Genomic DNA, 17,643 nt, shown 5'->3' with positions numbered 1-17,643 from the left:
GTTTATGAATGTGACTGTCTCCATATTTTAGCTACTGGTCCTTTCTCTTCCTTTCTCCAGTAGCTTAGAGAAAGGAAGTGCACTCAGTATTCTCCTCACCAGACACACACTTGGATGATATAATTGAGTCACCAAGCTCAAGACTTTTTGTGCGAGATAAAGAGACTGAACTCTAATTAGGGAAGGCTTTATAGTTTCAAGTACTTGGGCTCTACATAACTACTTTCCATAGCCTTTAACACTGCCACCGCAAGTGAGTTTAGCATGAATGCCATATTCAACAAGAAAAATCTCCTATAAACTCAGTTTATATAGAGAGAAGCAATCCAGCTTTTGTACACATTTTCATGGAATACACAAGGCGGGAGAAACTACCAAATTTGAGATTTGGTCTTTTCTTAAATTATTCTGCAGCTGCTAATGGAGACATTAGATTCATACACTACAAATAAGTAATTCCTGCTCTGAACTTTCTTTACTGGAAACTCATTATATGCAGATGAGCACAAAAGTTTAGAGGAAAATAATCTGCTTTACCACAGATAATACCTCTCTCAGAAAGAGCTGATCAGCCCTAAGACTGGAAGTAAGCAAGCAGAAGAAAATTGTCACTCAAATAGTTTGGGCCCAGCAAACAACTAAGCATCCAAAACCAGACAATGCAGCTTTGTTAGCACTGTCCATTCATTTTTTTTCAAGTGCTGAATTTTATTCATTGCCTTTAAGATACGTACCCCTTTTGCTGAAGGGCAGGTGAAGAGCAGATGTGAGCCAGCCCCAAAGGCCTCACCCATTCAAGGTTCCCAGCGGGTCAATGGCTCAGCAGGCACACGCCAGCCCTCTGTGTGACTGGGCACTTTGAGGGTGGATCGGGGAATAACTAGTGACTCATTTATGGATTGCCTAAGGAAATGTATTCTGCAGTAGTGCGACACCTGGGTGCAATTCTCTACCACAAAGCAGTTATGGTAAAAAGAAAAGATTGTGCCTCTGCATAACATTTGACTTTCGAAAGCTTGACTATAAACAAGCAGCTCATTTGTCCTAGGAAAGCTTGTCTTTGCATTCAGGTACTACAGAGGCTCTTCTAAGCCTATTAGAGAAAAAAAAAAAAAAAGAAAAAAAAAGAAGAAAAAGAAAAAAAAAAAGATGTCTAAGGATGACACTCCTCACTCCTGGTAGCCAGCTTCGGTGTTGTAATGATGAGCTGGAGCTCCTCATGCAGGCAGTGGAGCCCTAAGTACCTACATACCACATGCCTCCCTCCCCCTTCCTCTCCTCCAAGATAGGATCCTCATTCCAGCAAAATACATTGATAAGCAGGCAGGCAAACCAAGTGCTGAACAGAAAGAGAGATGACCAACATCAGATAACCCTCAGAAGCTCTTTGGCACCGAGCACTCTGGATCACGACAGGTTCTGCTGTAGTTAGCTGAGAAGCTCTTGTAGAGCCTCACTGCAAAGGGAATAAGAGGCACCAGCTCTGTGGAGCTACCCAAGGAAGTCACAAAGGGATGAACACAGGATCTTTCCACACCCCAACACACAGCGAGGTGTTGCAAGTCAGGAAGAGCCACAGACGGCGTTCAAAAGCCCTCTCACATTGGGCTTTCCTCCCCCAGAGCACTCGCCCGGTGGCCTGCTGCAGCTGCATTAGTCACCTCCGCTGTAGGGCAGCCAGAAGGTACCTGCGAGTGCAGGCAAGCCACCACCGGCAGCGCGCAGACGCTGCCATAAAAGGCAACATTCCTGTTTGCAATCCGGGGGAAATTCTTTCCCAGGACGGCAAAGCAGCAGTCATTGGGATTGCTGGAATTCTTCTAATTGTGTACAGACAGACAACTGAATAATGCGTTGAGCAACAGGAAATTGGAGCCTACCAGAGGGCCAAAGAGCTAACAAACACAAAAGCATAACTTTTAGACACGCTTCCAATTAAGACCTGCCGTAAATGCCAATATTTATTCTCCATACAATACCGACTTGTGCCGTCATGAATCTGAACGCTATTGCCCAGACAAGAGGCCACCTCCAACTCCCCCCCCACCTGTTTTTTTTTTTTTCTTAGGGGATCATTCAACATGGGCGTACTGCACAGCTTCAGTCAGCACTTGCCTTTACTCCATTGTCGGTTGTGCAAGCAACCTACTCAGCAGAAGAGACTGTGCTGGGCACCATAAACTCAGCTGCTTGCAAGAACACAATCAAGGAACGCCTGATTAAAAGAAATCTGCATCTGCTTTTCCATCCTAAACAGAGTCACTTATTAAGAACAATCCAGAATAACAACTCATTAGTTAATTATAGCAACAGCTCTGTATTTCAGACCAGCTGGCAAGGAAAGCTTTTTATCTAGGGCTCCTCTTTAGCTCCCATCACCACAGTATTCAAGTGATCATAAGAAGCAGCAGCCTCAAGCACCCAAAAATTCAGGAAGTCTGACATCCTTCAAATTTAAGCTATACAGCAGTATGGTACAATAAGATCACTAGATTAATTTTACTGTATTTTTAAAAATATGATATCTAACTTATTATCGACTTCCTTCAGCCCTAAAATAAAAGACCTCATTTTAGACTGCTTCCAGGACTTCTTGGCACACATTAAAAATTCAAATTAAAAGCCAAAATTTAAATTAATTAAAAGCCAAAATTTGTTTTGACAGGACAGACATCTCATATATTGGAAGTCCTCAGCCAAGGACTCTAGTGCAAAATAATGTATCGGAGGGAATTCTGAACTGCTGTGGTGGAATATATTGGCATAAACGATAAATGAACAGAGCCCCAGACTCCTGAATTTTGTTTTTGGATGTCTTGGGATGGGAGAAGGAAAAGGTTGCCAGGCTAGAACTGTGCAATGCGGGATGTTCTGTAACTGAGATGTGTAGCCTAAGAGGCCTTTATCAGCCACTTCCTCCGCCTGAGTGACTGGTTCCAGGCCTGCTCATGGCCATAAAAGGAGAATTAATATAGCGCGCACGCTGCGCTGACATCATCTCCCCGGCTAAGAGGAAGCCTAGCTGAAAGGCAAAGGCTTGGCTTGCGATCCCCTGCCTATAGCTGACTCATTAAGGCTGAGAGCTTAACCATAGCGAGGTGGTACCACCCACCGCCTAACCGCCGCGCTCTGGCGCAGGGGAGGAGCCTGGCCCTCTGGGTTTCCGTTACTGCAGCGCGCCCCTGAGGGCCCGCGGCCCAGCTGAGGCGTCTGCCTGCTGACCACCTCCAAGCTGACCTGAAGCGAGGAGGAGTCGAAATGTGTGCTCCAGCCATGCTATAGCTTCAGTTCTCGCTCTCCTCAAGCTGCTCTTCTGACCTCAGCGTCGTCTAACAGCCAGCGTCCTTCCCTCAGGGCTCTGGGGCATGAGGAGCTGCAGGCACCTGACACCGCTGCGCTACCCGGAACAACCCCACTGGCATAAAATCAAACATATTCACAGCGGTGCTTTAACCTACATGCTGGTTTGAGTTCCTGACACTGGTTTGAGTGTCAAAAACGCTCCTGGGGAACACCAGAACAGAGCCCGAGAGCTTGCTTTTGCACTGTCATTTAAGGAATGCATTAGAGAAGAGTTTCAAAATGCTAATAACCTATCATTAAGTACAAGGGGAAAAAAATCAAATGAAGGATAAGCATAGCGTATGCAAGACAGCTCTCACAGAGTCGAACTTCTAGATATGAAAAAGGGAAAAGTCATTTGATTTGGCAGGACCACTGCAGTGCCAAGATTCAGCTTTGCTGTATGTGAAGTTTGAGGACAAGCACAAGGAAAAAAAAAGTTTCATTTCAAAAAATGAAACACATCCTACTGGGTCAAATGCAAATATTTATTTCCCCAAGCCATTTCTGGACTAAAGCCCATACCCCTTTCTGTAGCATTCCACAACTGAATCTGGAGATAGCAAAACAGGAAAACAAGTTAGGCTGTAATTTTCGGTTACACAAATGTTTATGAAGTTCTGACAGGAAAGAAAAACTGGTATACGGCCTGCAAAAGCTCAGGCGGCTCACGATACTAGAACAGCGTACAGCAGAGAAACCGACAGAAAGGGCTAAACTATTACATAAGTGAATGCCAGAAGGCTCCTGCTCTGGTTTACAGGAATGAAGCAAAAAGGGTGTGGTAACTACTAAAAAACAAGCGGGCAATGGGACTCTTTTAGCTCCTTGTTCTATTGAAAACCACATTTCAAGACAGATTTTTTTAGAGTTGCATTTAGAAATCTCAAATGATTCAAAGCATGTAAAACATCTCAAGAAAATCAGAAACTACATGCATTTTCTTGCAATTTGCACACAAACACCATCAAATGAACATCTTCCATACTTAGTATCCAAATTTAATACTGCCCTTTGCATCAGAAATTTGGACAGATCTTGGAAAAAAAATAATGAAACCACATGCTATTTTCCTTCGGTTTTAGTGGAAACAGAATTTGACCCTTATGTGCAACTTGAAAGAGACACATCCCCGCCCCTACCTAATCTGAACAGCTCTCTCAATCGGGTATCCCTCAATTGGTAGGCATGCACAGAATATTGTAGAGAAAATAAAGACACATTTTGGGACAGTGTAAAACACAGTGCAGTATAGCAGACAAGTGCTAAGAAGCAACCTGAGAAAGCAGAACCGAGACCCAGAAGTCAGAACAGAAGTCTCTACTAGCTTGGAAACTTAAGAAACATGTAAATGGCTGAGAATTACAAATACTTCAAGATCATGTTCTGTAGGAGCAGATCTAAAGGATGGTTTCTTGTGAAAGTGACAACTGGGTCTGAGGTGCATCTGAAGACCTACAAAAGCAAGCCGTTTGTCTTAAAATAGCTAGCACTGTTTCCTCCCTGAATATAACAAGGCCAGTAAAGATCATGAAGGTGCTATACTTCAGATTTTTTTCTTTTAAACACCAAACCCATAGACTGCCTAAATTCTAAGTGAATACCAGCAAGTTGCTGGCCACATAGGCTCCTTTGCAAACTAATCCATCACAGTCAAGGAGGATTTAATCACTGCACAATGATTTTAAGAGTTTTATTCAGTGAAACATTAGGAGCTCTATACTGACATGTGGAAAAACTGGATGAGAAGTGAGATAGAGTGAATTCACTAGCAACGTACAGTCTGTTTTCTCTCCTACCTTTTAGTTGAGCTCGTTGAATAGAAGCTTAAAAAAATGGGCAGAGTACACATACAAGGGAAGAGCTCTTAAGAAAGCATTCCAGAACAACCATACTAATCCAAGCTATTACAAAGAAGTTTCAGGCACTGACAGTAAAATGGTCATCATGCTCCAGACACCAATGAAACTTCTAGCTTATTTCTAGCCTCAGTATTTGACATTAAAAATTCCTTGTGTGCGCTCTGAACAGACAAACAGGTGCTATTTGATAGCTTTAAAATGTTTTTCTTAATAGATCCTCTGGAGAACGCAAATTGAGGTAAAGAATTTACCCCTTCAATGTACATCTGCTGCTTTAGATTAATGATTTGTCTGCTCAAGACACCACTCCACTTACAGGCACTATGCTTCTTCAGTCATCAGTGCCAGAAAAGTAATTCTTCTGAAAGCAGTCAGACCTGAGGCTTCTGGCATCCAGGTTACCCAGGGAACAAAAACATTAAGACAAATGTGTTGTTTTTTTTTTCTCTGAAAACAAAAATGTTTTTATTTTCTTCAGAATTCTGCTCTTGAAACACAAGAAGCATCTCCAAGTACCATTCAGCAAAATAATGTTTTTACCTCATTTCTGAATCTTAATGTCTTTGGTTGGAGAAAGAAGGAAAAAAGAATCAAAAAAATTACTTTTACCACATTCTCCATTATCTTATTGCTTCAAGGAAATGCTTCTGGTGAAGTTTAACAAAAACAATTTGACCTCTTAGGATACATGAATACCACACGACACTTTTGCAAACGGAATAACCATGGTAAACACAGAAAGAGGACCAAACTTTGTGCATCAGCAGAGATGCCTGAAAAGGGTTAAATAGTTTCTGGATTAGCAGAATTTGGAATAAAACTCTCATCTTCCTCTCCCTTCCCAATTCCTTTCCTGAAGAACCTCCCTTTGAACAGCCTGCTTATTAGAATACCATAAATTGACTGGGGGAAAAAATGTAAAACAGTCCGTATCAATTAATGTGAAAAGCTTTTCCAGTCTGTCAGCTTAAGAGATAACTATACCCCGTGCTGGAAGAAGTCAGTCTCTAGCTTGCTACCCTCCTTCAGACCATGAAGGACTCCTTGTCTTTGGGGCTCTGAAAGTATTGTAGGGAAGGCATCCTAATCCTAAATGCCTCCGGCTCATGTGGAGCACTGGACCCTTTCATGTTCTATTCTCTGTACAGATTCCTGCCATACCGCTGGCTGCTGTACCAAGCCTCCCCCACTGCTAAGCAGAACTGAGAAAGTGGAATAGGAATGTTGCTTTCCATTGCCCTAGAGGCTAGTCAGGGCCGGAGACATTGCAACAACCTACTCACCTTTGCTCCCAGTAGCATACACCAGAATGCTGCTGTTTTCCCTTGAAATAAGGCAGCAAATAACCCTATGGTGATCTCCAGGCATTTTTGATATCAAACACATACATATGAACCAACACACACAAAATTCTACCAAACCTAATTAATTGGTCAAAGCAGGCTACTTCAAAAGATAAGTGGGAATGATTTTCATGTCCAACAAGCATTCCAACTAGACAGCAACAAGGTATCTCAAGCCAGGCAGAGAAGAGCTGAGACAAACCTCTAGATTGTCAGGACTGTTGAGAATATCATGTAGCTAGAACTGTTCTGGAAAAGGTAAACACTCCAAAAGAGCTCATAGCAACTTTCCAGTGCTAGGAAAACAGTGGCAGGGCTGCCAGTCTTCAACTTTGTACAACAAAAAATTCAAGACTGGGATTTCTGAGCTTTAGACACCACGCAAGGAGTGGTCTGATGGAGACACCTCTTTTGAAAAGGAGAGGAATTATCCATGTAGACCAACCACTAGCTCTGACCCATTATCAGACAAGTAGATGTCATCTGTTCCTTCTCGCAGAATTGTGGCTGTCCAGATATCCATTGCCACATCCTGATGGTATATGGTAGGGATAAAGGACAAGATGCAAAACTGTGCAGTTCCAAATGGTTTAACTGTTGACTGTGGAAGAAGAAAGACTTATTTGGTCTCTTACAACAATGCCACAGAGCCTGTTTCTGATGCTATGTAGAAAAGATCTTTTTAGGGAACAATAAATTTGGTAGGGTTTAGTCAATACCTCGTTTAAGGAAAATATATGTTGGTACTTCAGCTGACAAGGAGCAGGCAAGAGAGAAGGAAGTAATAAAGGAAGTGAAACACTGATAAGAGGTTTATAGACAATCGTGCTGCTCAGTCTTTGAAGGAAGTGAGGGCATACGTAGATCCAGGTTCAAGGGTCCCCACACACACACTCTGGATACAGCATTCCTTTCAGAGCAACGCTTAAGTAGTATAGGAGTATTTTCTCAAAAGCTGTCATATCTTCCACTAGTTGCCCTCAGTACCCTGCCACCGGTCCAACTGCAGCATGTCAGTATGGCTCTCCCCTCCACACCCAAGGCTTTTACCAACACAGCTTAATTTATCCATCACGTTAGCTCTCCGGTGTGCTCTGATCCACATGGCACCACACCTTAGCAGCCTTCTTCAGCGTTGCTCACATGGTAAATTTGTTTAAAGCCATAACTCAGGCAAGTGGAAGAAGTTTTTCTCGCTCCCTTTCCACTCTGGATAATCACGTTGTTATAGTTTTCCTATGCTTGGAAGTGCAAGTGGTAGTGAGGGCAGGGAAAATGCAGAACCTTTTAGAACTGAGACTAATTAGAATTGTAAAGCATGTTTATATCTGGCCTTTGTTCAACACCTGAGACTAACGACAAGACATAGAGACACACACCTTAATCATCATTGCTATCTATCAGAAAATACAGGAGTATCTAATTTATACAAACTATGCCAAATCAAACTGTCCTTTAAACATTACAAAGCGTGCCTCTGCATATAACCTAGCTAAGTACAGGAAGAAAAGCACAGAATACCTCCACACCCGAACACTTTCCAAGTAACCCATACACAAGCACGTTCTCTGTGAAAGACCTCCTCACAGAAGGAGGGATATGCACAGGACCTTCAGAGCTCCATTTTTAAGTTCTCAAGTGACAAACAAGAAGCATGTATTTATGACTCTTTACTTCCCCATGGTATGCACAGCAGGGTGGTGGGGAAACAGGTCAATCTGCTTACTTTCTTTTATTCTATAAGGAGACAATGGATGTATTTAATATTGCCTGATAGAAAGTTTTATTTTTAACAGAACAAGAATGTAACCAAACAACTCATCATCAGTAAAACTATCACTGATCATCACATTTCAAAATGTAGGGCATACTAAGCTTGTTTCTTCCAACCAAGCTGTATGACTGGGTTTTAATAATTTTGTTAAACGACTCCATCAACCAATACACACACTTGCCCATCTACAGCTATGATTCTGTAAGATCATCACTTAGAGAAGGAAAATTTACTACTTCAGTTCTCCTTGACTACTTCTCTGAACCACATGCATTCACACCATTCTGTCCTTTATGTCCAGTTTAGCTCTTGCTAAAGAATATCAGACCCTTCTTATATTCTGAAGCAAGGTTCTTCAATCCACTGGAACAGGAGAAAGCTATTAAATCACCTGAGCACAAGAGCCAGTACCAAGAAGGTGTCAGGCGCCTGTGAACAAGGAAGTAGCAATGCCTTCTGACAGCAGTGAGCTGTTGTTCTCCTACAGTGTTTTGACTGCAACCTTGATTTGTTATTTCAACAAAAAAGCCATTACCTCAGTCAGCACTCACCTTGCATCATACTCCTGTAGGCTGTGTCTGTGATGGCATAGATATGAGGGGGCATCTCATGTCTCTTTTTGCCTTTGTACATCTCCACTATTTCTTCTGAGTATATGGGCAGGTTCTTGTAAGGATTGATTACCACGCAGAACAGGCCTGAGTATGTCTGGGAAGAAAATGCCCCAAAAATAAAAACAGGAGTTAAAATTTTGTACACTCATGCCTTTTAACAGTGTATTACTTCCAAAAAAAAAAGATGCTTTTTAAGTGCTTCTGAGCGATATTAGAATCTCAGCGACACCTGAAGTTATATTGACTTGGATGGTACTCAACCTTTCCAAAGTACACAAAAAGCATCGACTGACACATTAGTCACACTGATAATCAAACTAGCCAACTCCCTAGCTAATTAACAGTCCACTAGGAGTGGCTTTTCTTCATCTCAACATTTTGATATTTAAGTGTCTATTTCATTACATATGATAGGCGCTCAGCTCCTAGAAACATGCATTTTATTATGTTCTGCCTAATGTTTGTCATTCTACTGCATATATTTATCCAGTAATTGCTCAGTTACAACTTAATAAAACTTCACGACAACAAATCAGTTTTCTTACGTCCAGAAATGTTACAGATGATGCAGAGACACAGCAAGATATTACAGTAAAGACAATACAGAGATGCATATTCCCTTTCACACATGGCACTCATTAGCAGGATGTACAAGATCTTCTTGCCCGTGCTCAACAGTTTTCGTATTAACTCATTGCAGGGGAAAGAACAGATAACACAACCCCAAACACTTCCAATGGATGAATGTTACTGGTGGCATCAAACTACTTTGTGAGGTCTTAACGTATTCCTTGAATAGGAGTACAGCTTGCTTATTTTCAGTTGTCTCCCTGCTCACTCACACTCAGCGTGCAGTAAGTAGGCAGACGCTGCTCTAGCTGGGAAAGACTAGATGGGTCTCCTTTCTAGAGGGTAGAATTTTACACAGGTTTATTTGAAGAGATGTTGTTCCTCCCTCCTACCCTTTTAATAAAAGCACCATTCCAATGTAGAGAATCAAGCCAAAATAATTCCTAGAGAAAAATAAGACCAGTGTATTCCTTGGAGCTTTTCAAGATCACTGGGCTAGGCTGAATTCAGAGTTGACTCTGCTGTGAATAGGAATATTTCCTAGATTCCTAGATGTTCTAAGAATAGCATTCCGAGACTTGCTCTTGGGGTTTAGAGCTCCCTGATAATTTTAGAGGCAGCTGTTTGAAACATCTGGATATAAGAAGCTTTCTACAGCAACTTGCAATGCTACCAGAAGAGGACATTTGGCACTTTCTGTTGCTACCATCTCTTCTATTGTTTGCTCAATGAAGAGTGCTCTGATGTGGGTAAAGAGTTCTCCACAATGAGCACAGAAAGCAATCAGGTTTAGCCTCTTTAGCTAGATAAAGATAAGGACCAGACTATTGTGATAAGAAGGGTGAAAATAGCATCTACTACACAGTCTTATATCCAGAATTTCTAGGTGCTGGTTTAACCTCAGGCAATTAGCCCACTCTTCTCACACAGCTGATTCAGAATGAAAAAATGATTCACAACAAAAAAATCTGATACAACTTTCACCCTACTTAATGGGCTGTCTTTTTCTTTAATTTTTTTATTTTACTTTTTTTTTTAATGAATTGAGGAAGATTTAAATAACTTAGAGAAAAGCATTTCTTTCCAAAATGGGAAGCTATTAAAGCTGGATGAAACCCTTTCACATAGGACTACAATTCCAGGAAGCTAAACTTCAGTTCAATTCTAGTCGGGTTAGGTTTGAGATAGTGCTGGAAAGGAACTGTTTAAGAAGTTTGCAGAAACAGTCTTGGCAATGCTAGTTCCTTTAACTTCTGCCTCAGTTCTCCAACATAGCAGACCATGCTTTCATAGTACAAAATAGCAGCTGAAAGCCTTGGTCTTTCTTTCCTGATCTTTGACTACACTACTGGAAGACAGGGCACGAACAAGAGGTAGAAAGCAGTCTACTCTAGAGCACCACATTCGCAGTTCATACAATATACCTTTTCCTTATTTTAGGATGGGAATAGCTCACGTTGATAAAACTACAGGTTCTCTTCTAACACTTCATTTGACTCCACAGGAGACCAGATGTGAAAGCAGAAGAAAAGCAGTAGCAAGTGCTGCGGTAATATTCCACATGGAATTTAAAGTCTTTTCATCTGTATTTGTATGACTTTTTTGGCAATGTTTGCTGACAAAGGAGAAATGTCACTTTTCAAATACAAATGGTGTAAGGGTCTGGCAACTGGACTGAAGCAGTCTGCTGGAATAGAGCAACAGTTCAGAAAAAGGAAGGCATTAATTTTGTCAGACTGATGAAGCAGGTTTGGAGGAAAACTCCATCACCTCCTGCCAGCTTCCACTTGCCAGGAGAAACACCTGAGGGAAGTTTCCTTGCAGTACAATGATCTCATCCAGACAGATGCATGAGAATATTTTTGTCCAATAAAGAGACAACTAATCAGCGCTGGGATAGGCAACTGAGGGTGGCCACCGTGTCAAGACAGCTGGTTAAGCACACTGACAGAGCTATGTATAGGAAGCAAATGAGTTACGTTGAGCAGAAGCTGTCGGTCCTACCACAGGGAAGACGAGAGTCATCTTCATCTTATTAAAGCACAAGTAACGGCTTTTGTGCCTAAATACCTGAACTGAACCCAACACTCCAATTGAAAGGCTAATCTATTATAAGCACAGCTGGCTTGGAGATGCGTATTTGTTTCAGACATTACTGGCTCAAAATAGAACTCTGGCATTAACTTAAAACTACTATTTCAAATGACACACTGGAGGGCCAAACAGGAACTACTTTTATTTTAACAGCTAAACTAGCTCTGAAGAGCTGAAAGGACCTTCTTCAGCATGGAACAAAGCTCACAGCATCAGAAAGGATATTTTCTAGCATCTGTTAACTTCAGTGACATAAGTGAAAGACTTAAGGTTGAGGTTTGAGTTTCACAGTGAATACCAATAAGGCATTCGTGGTAGTTTAATACAGAAGTTGAAAACGATCTTTTGATAAAAGCACTTGGAATGCAAAAGGTTAATATGAAAATCTGCCTATCAGCAAGTCATCTCAGCACGGAACCAATGAGCACACAGAAGTTGCAATTTGGTGTCACATTCGAGTTCTTAGCTCTTGAAATACTTGACCCTCCCTGCGCAAAATTTCTCTGCACCAGCCACAAGATTTCCCCCTTCCTTTGGTAGAATGGGTAGATGGAAAATTTAAATTTGAGGAAAAAAGCACACAGGCCCGCTGGCAAGGAAGGCAGAAAGGCCAAGGACAGAACCCAATTATTCTTATGATCTTTCCATAGACCTTTATACTAGAGATATATCGCATGTACTATTTTCAAGAGGATTAATGATCCACCAACAGCCACTCCAATGAAAGTATTTTAAGCCTTCACGTTAATCCCCCGACTTGCTGAGAACTGCTGACAGGTAAGATCAGTCCGTTTCACAAGTGCACAGTTTTGTGCAACTGTTTTGGCAAGTCTAAGACTCTGCAATAGAGCGTTACTATTGTAAGTTTATATGAGTGGAGGGTGTAGGCTTTTTTTTTTTTAATACTTCTTAAAATCTAACTAGAAGAACTCACTTTATTAGAGTCACAAACCATTTCTGAAGTTTTAGAGGATATCTTACAGGATATGTGAAAGTTTATTGCATAGTGTGCAATAAACTTCAAGATGCTGTTATTTTCAACTTATTACATAACTTAGCAATGTTTCCTGTTCTAAAAATGTTACACACATAATCTTGCACATCCTATTTCAACACAAGACCAAGATTCTTCCCTCTGACAACAGGTTTTGACCAATAGTCAAGAGTTATTCAGCTACACAGAATAACTAACTGCATCAGCCTCTAATCGTGTTAAGTCTCAAAATTTTGAGATCAGACGGTAACCAAATTTGTATCAGCTTTGCACCTTTCAGATGTTCTCTGATGATTTATGCAGCAGTTGTCTATACGTCCTCATGCACTCTAGAAGAGCAGTGGTCACAGCACTAGACAGAATTTCTTCTAGTTTGTTCGCATGTTCCCTAACTTGGAAGGCAACAGTTCAGAGGTTTCTACCTGAGGGTGAATTCCTGCTATGTGGTGTCACAGATACCACCAGTCTCTGTTAGGGCAGAAGAGATCGTGTACAGCTTGCCTCATAAGATGACTAGGTAAATGACTAGATTCCTTTGGGCAAGATGAAGAAGTAGGCATTCAAAAAAACACCCAAACATACAGAAAGATAGAGCAGAAAGTTTTTATTTATGGTGCCTTTTCCATAGGAAGAAAGAGGCAGCTTTTAGGCTTTGGAATCAAAATGAGGGGAAAAAAACACCTAGACATATTTTCATCTAGGACCTAATTAATATACATGTTTATATATCAAAATCTTTCTTTAATACATCTTATTTTAATAGATTTTCTAATTTACTGTGAAAAACATTTCACAATGCCTTAAAATATTGAATATCCGGCATTTCTACATCCCTCGGGATTTTACTTCAGGCAGATCCGTTTTAATTCTGTAAGCAGTGGGTAGTTCGAAAACAAACAAACCAAGAAACGCTGGTTCCTCTTTTAAGCAGCCACTGCATCCAAACTTTGTGTTACCATCAAGCTTATTACTCATTCTATGCCTGCAGAGTATTAATAAAGTAGAGGTTACCAGGACAGACGTCTGAGGCCACCCAAAGAGGAAAATCAGAATGGAACTGTAGAACCAGTCAAGGTTCCAAGTTCTTCTTCCCCACATTTCCCTATTTATTGCTTTTGGTATGCAGCGAAGCAGTTGTTGCATGCTTTAGAGGGTACGGCCTTTGGGCCCACGCATGGTATCTTTGTCATTTCCATGGCTGTAAGAAAAATCTCTGCTCTTCTCCATTTTGGGTGAAAAAAATACAGGAAGTATTTCCCATCTGTAAGCTCACATATGCACATGTCCCTTCTCTAGTAGCACATTCTGAGATCCAGAATTTTTGTAAAAAACAGCTTGGCATCAGCATTCTTTCCCACTGAAGCTCCAGACGTGGGAAAAAGCAACTCAGATGTTAGGTATATTAGGACCATGTTTTTATTATTTGATTCGGTTCAGACTTCCTGTTTACCACTTTCCAACTGCTCTCACTTCTTGGTAAAAGAAAGCTAGATGGCATTCAAATCATTCTGCAAATGAAGACGTTAAAATGTTAAAGACAGATTTACCACAGCATTCCTTGAAAGCTCCAACATTAACTAGAGAGGGATTGGCATAGTTTAGTGAAAAAATTTTAAGTAGAGAGAAGAAGCTAAGTCACATGAGAATTGCGTATAGGGGAAATGAAAGGTTAACACACACTTTAAAAGCAAATTGATTACAGTAAGTTCTCATACTATGTAATCAAGAACTCTTACCCCCATGGAGAAGATTACTTACATAGATCAGTCCAGAGTAGTATCTCTCCTTCAAGTTGTGAAGCACAGAAGCCTCATTCAGGCACGTCAGCTCTGCCATATCTTCCACTTTAGAGAATTTGGGAGGGTTCATCTTCTGGATGTCATCCTTATTCACCTTCACTTTCTTCCCATTCTCTGCCAACTCCACGATGGCCTCATCTCCTACTTCTTCCTTCAGGCTAGCTGCCTCAAACCCATTCTTTTCTGAGGGAACCCATACCAGCTTCTTAGCTGCCCAGTCAGCCTGAGTCAGGGGGTTATTAATGATGTTTTTGTCCACGTAAAGGTACTTATCTGCATCTCTTTGTGCCATTGTGTTTTAGAATTGGGGACCTGCAACAGGAGAAAAAAAAGAAAAAAGTTTTTAAAGCTTCAAGTTGCCTTGCAAATTCCTTGCAGACAGGCACATGCTAAGTACTCTGAGACCCTGGCTGTCAGAGCATGCCTCCCACTCCTTGAGTTTCATGTTAGTAAGCGCACTGGTAAGTTGTCAAACTTCCAATAAGGTCAAGGTTTTGCCTGCCAAGAGGATGTGAAAAAACAAACTAGCAAGCAGTTAAAGAAGGAAAAAAAAAAACAACAACAAAACACTGACCGTTAAGCATTTGGAAGCCGTTATTTGGCAGAAGAAAGAAAGCACACTAAATGGCAAGCAACAAACAATTCATAAGATGTGCCAAGCATCAGATACTATGTCAGTAACTTTCAGGTAAGATTAGCCCCTCACTGCTCTACTCAGTAGAGCAGAAAAATCACCACAGAAGTTTAATTATCATTTTTACTTCCTTTCTCCTTCTTCTGATAAGCTATGAATCAAAAAATCACAACTTCTTAGAAATGACATATTCCAGTCTAGACAATGCAAGAGAGACACGTTCCTCCTAAAAGACGCCACCAGTAATCCTTTTCACCACCAGCTTAGTAGCAACACCCAGCCCACCAGCTGGTATCTCTTTCCTGGTCTACGTTCTGTAGCAAGATAGCTCAAGTCAGTAACAGAAAAAAAAACTGTGGTCAGGAAACTTTACAGCCAAAAATCCTCCACAAAGAGCCTTCTATTTAGTACTTAGAAAGCTGTGGCTGGGTAGAAGATAGAGCTCCATCACCACGTGAAGAATATTTAAGCAGCATACTCAGAAAATGGCACCATAGATTTATTGCTTCATCAAAACCAGAGCACAACTGCCAGGGATTTTCCAGTTAATAAGACAACAACTTTATTGGTGCCATTCAGGAACCCTTTCAATCAAGAGACAGAACTGCGTTGCGTCAAGGCTCATTAACCATGTAACAACAGCCTCTTTACAAGGTCCCATAAACATTACTTCTTGGATCCTTCCTCACAAATATATCAGCATCCTTAATATGTTTTTCATAACTTGGAGAGAAGCTAGAGTTCTTAAGCAAAGAAAGAACAGGAAATTAAAATCTCAATATTTGTGTCATAGAGGGCTGTCAGGACCTACTGGGGTAACTTTTCTACAGAACATACCCGTATTTACACGCCAGCCTACAAATCAAACAGGTGAAGTCTGTCCATAGATAACTCCAACAAAAAGATATCGAGGGCAGAACAGAAGCAGGTCAACTCCTGAAACGTGTGTGAGAGCAACAATAGGTTTTGGGTCCCAGCATTCACAAGCAATGAAGCCAGAAAAGCATCAGCTGTAATAAAGATGGACACAAAATGCCCACACCAGTCATTTGTAAGCACGCAGGGAAATTCATTTTAACAAACGTATCGCAGTAGGTGGTATGCAACTTTGTGCCAGATGCCATGGACAGCTGTATATTTACAGTCAAAAGTTCTTCAGCAGACAAAGAAAAAAAAAACACTCTATAAGTAATTGCTTCCTTTAGCTTGAGTTTAAAATCTTTGTCTTAAGCCTTACAGGAAATGCCAAACAGCTATCCCACACTTTACCTCATCCTTCTTTCCCCAGAGGGTCACTGACACTTCCACCTCCATCACCACAATGGCGATTCTCAGAGCCACTCCACCTCCCTGGCTTTCCACATTTTTATTGAAAAAAATCCAGATTTGGATTGGTACGCATTGAAAAGACTTGCTGCAGGCAGAAGATGTAGCAATCAAGAGCTGATTGAAACGAAAAATCTAATTTGCCAAGAGAACCCCAAAACCAGACTACAGCAGCTAGCCTGACAATGTAAGTAGGAAATAGAGAAGGATAACAATTCAACAAAAGATGTCAAGAGTCCCTGAGAATGCAGAGTATCTTCTGCAGGTTGTGGCCAAAGGGTTAAAAAAAAAAAAAAAAAGAGGAGGAGGAAAAAAAGAAATAAGAATTCAATTGTGTTCAGAGTTGTATCAGGTTTGGCAAGGCAGCAGCTGTGCTCTACCCTCCATTACACAGTTTCCTGCCTATGCAACTCCCAAGAATCTAACCAGTTGCCTTTTTTGGCTATAATCAGGCAGGACACAGAGGCAGCATGCTTCAGCTCAATTCAGTTTCATCATTTCCTGAGGAATCCTAAGTAACCAGCCATCTGAAGTGTCCTGTGTTACACTCAAACACAGTCCTCACCCCCTGGCTGTTAAGAGTCCATGCAGCCAACAAATGTTGGAGATTTGTTCTGGGATAAAGCTCTTTATGGATGTCAAATAAATTAGACCACAAGAAATCTTTCAAGGGGTATCCCCAGCCAGTTCTAGATCCTAAGAACTAAGGAACGATGGTAGCTACAGAGATTTGTCAAATCATTTACAGGAGGAGACCCCCTGAATTATCCCCCTCCTCCCCCCCCCAAAAAAAAACAACCTGAATTATCTCAAAAACAGTAAGAGAGCATTCTTCAGCCCCTAAGAGATCACTCTATAGCATCTACCCCTTTCTTCTTCCCAGGACCGAAAACAACAGCTAGCCAAGTAAGAAGACAAATGGCCTAACATGGCTGTTCTAAAATCTCCCCAAACACTAAGTTTCTTTTAGTGTCAGTGCTACTAAACAGTGAGGAGACTAAAAGAAGGCAGTCTGCACCTCAAACAGACTTGAGAACTACCCTGTGGCATGGCAGCAGAAAACAAGTTTTATTCTCACCACCTCAGACTGGTTTTCTATGCTCCAGGATGGAAGAATCCTCAGGTAGCAGATGTAAGAAGCCGGAGGATCACGCTGAGATAACCTGCTATTAGAGCTATCCTCAAGGCTGACTTCTACCCCACAGGGCCTCTAAACTAGCAATACCACAAACCAACCATTCATTTGCCTCGTCCACAAGATCAGCACCAACGGAGGAATCAGATTCAGCAA

The 17,643-nt window shown here is 41.3% G+C and overlaps 1 protein-coding gene across 7 annotated transcripts in view; it reads right to left on the bottom strand.

Moving 5' to 3' along the window:
- Positions 1-17,643, bottom strand: part of MYH9 (myosin heavy chain 9) — a 69,312-nt gene that overhangs the window by 39,773 nt on the left and 11,896 nt on the right. For 6 of the 7 annotated variants that reach the window (XM_035551932.2, XM_050711342.1, XM_035551934.2 and 3 more), the window contains 2 exons: positions 14,352-14,704; positions 8,873-9,029 (listed from right to left, as the gene is read on the bottom strand). In XM_035551932.2, coding sequence (XP_035407825.1) covers positions 8,873-9,029; positions 14,352-14,684 — 490 coding nt within the window. In that variant the 5' untranslated portion in view covers positions 14,685-14,704. Of the gene's footprint in view, positions 1-8,872; positions 9,030-14,351; positions 14,705-17,433; positions 17,614-17,643 lie in introns of those variants that run through there. The other variant, XM_035551936.2, reaches the window with a different exon arrangement.

Source organism: Cygnus atratus, chromosome 1, assembly GCF_013377495.2.
Source record: "Cygnus atratus isolate AKBS03 ecotype Queensland, Australia chromosome 1, CAtr_DNAZoo_HiC_assembly, whole genome shotgun sequence".
NCBI classification, from domain to species: Eukaryota; Metazoa; Chordata; class Aves; order Anseriformes; family Anatidae; genus Cygnus; species Cygnus atratus.
Note: the sequence above shows the minus strand (reverse complement) of the source record. Positions and strands in the feature narration are given on the sequence as shown.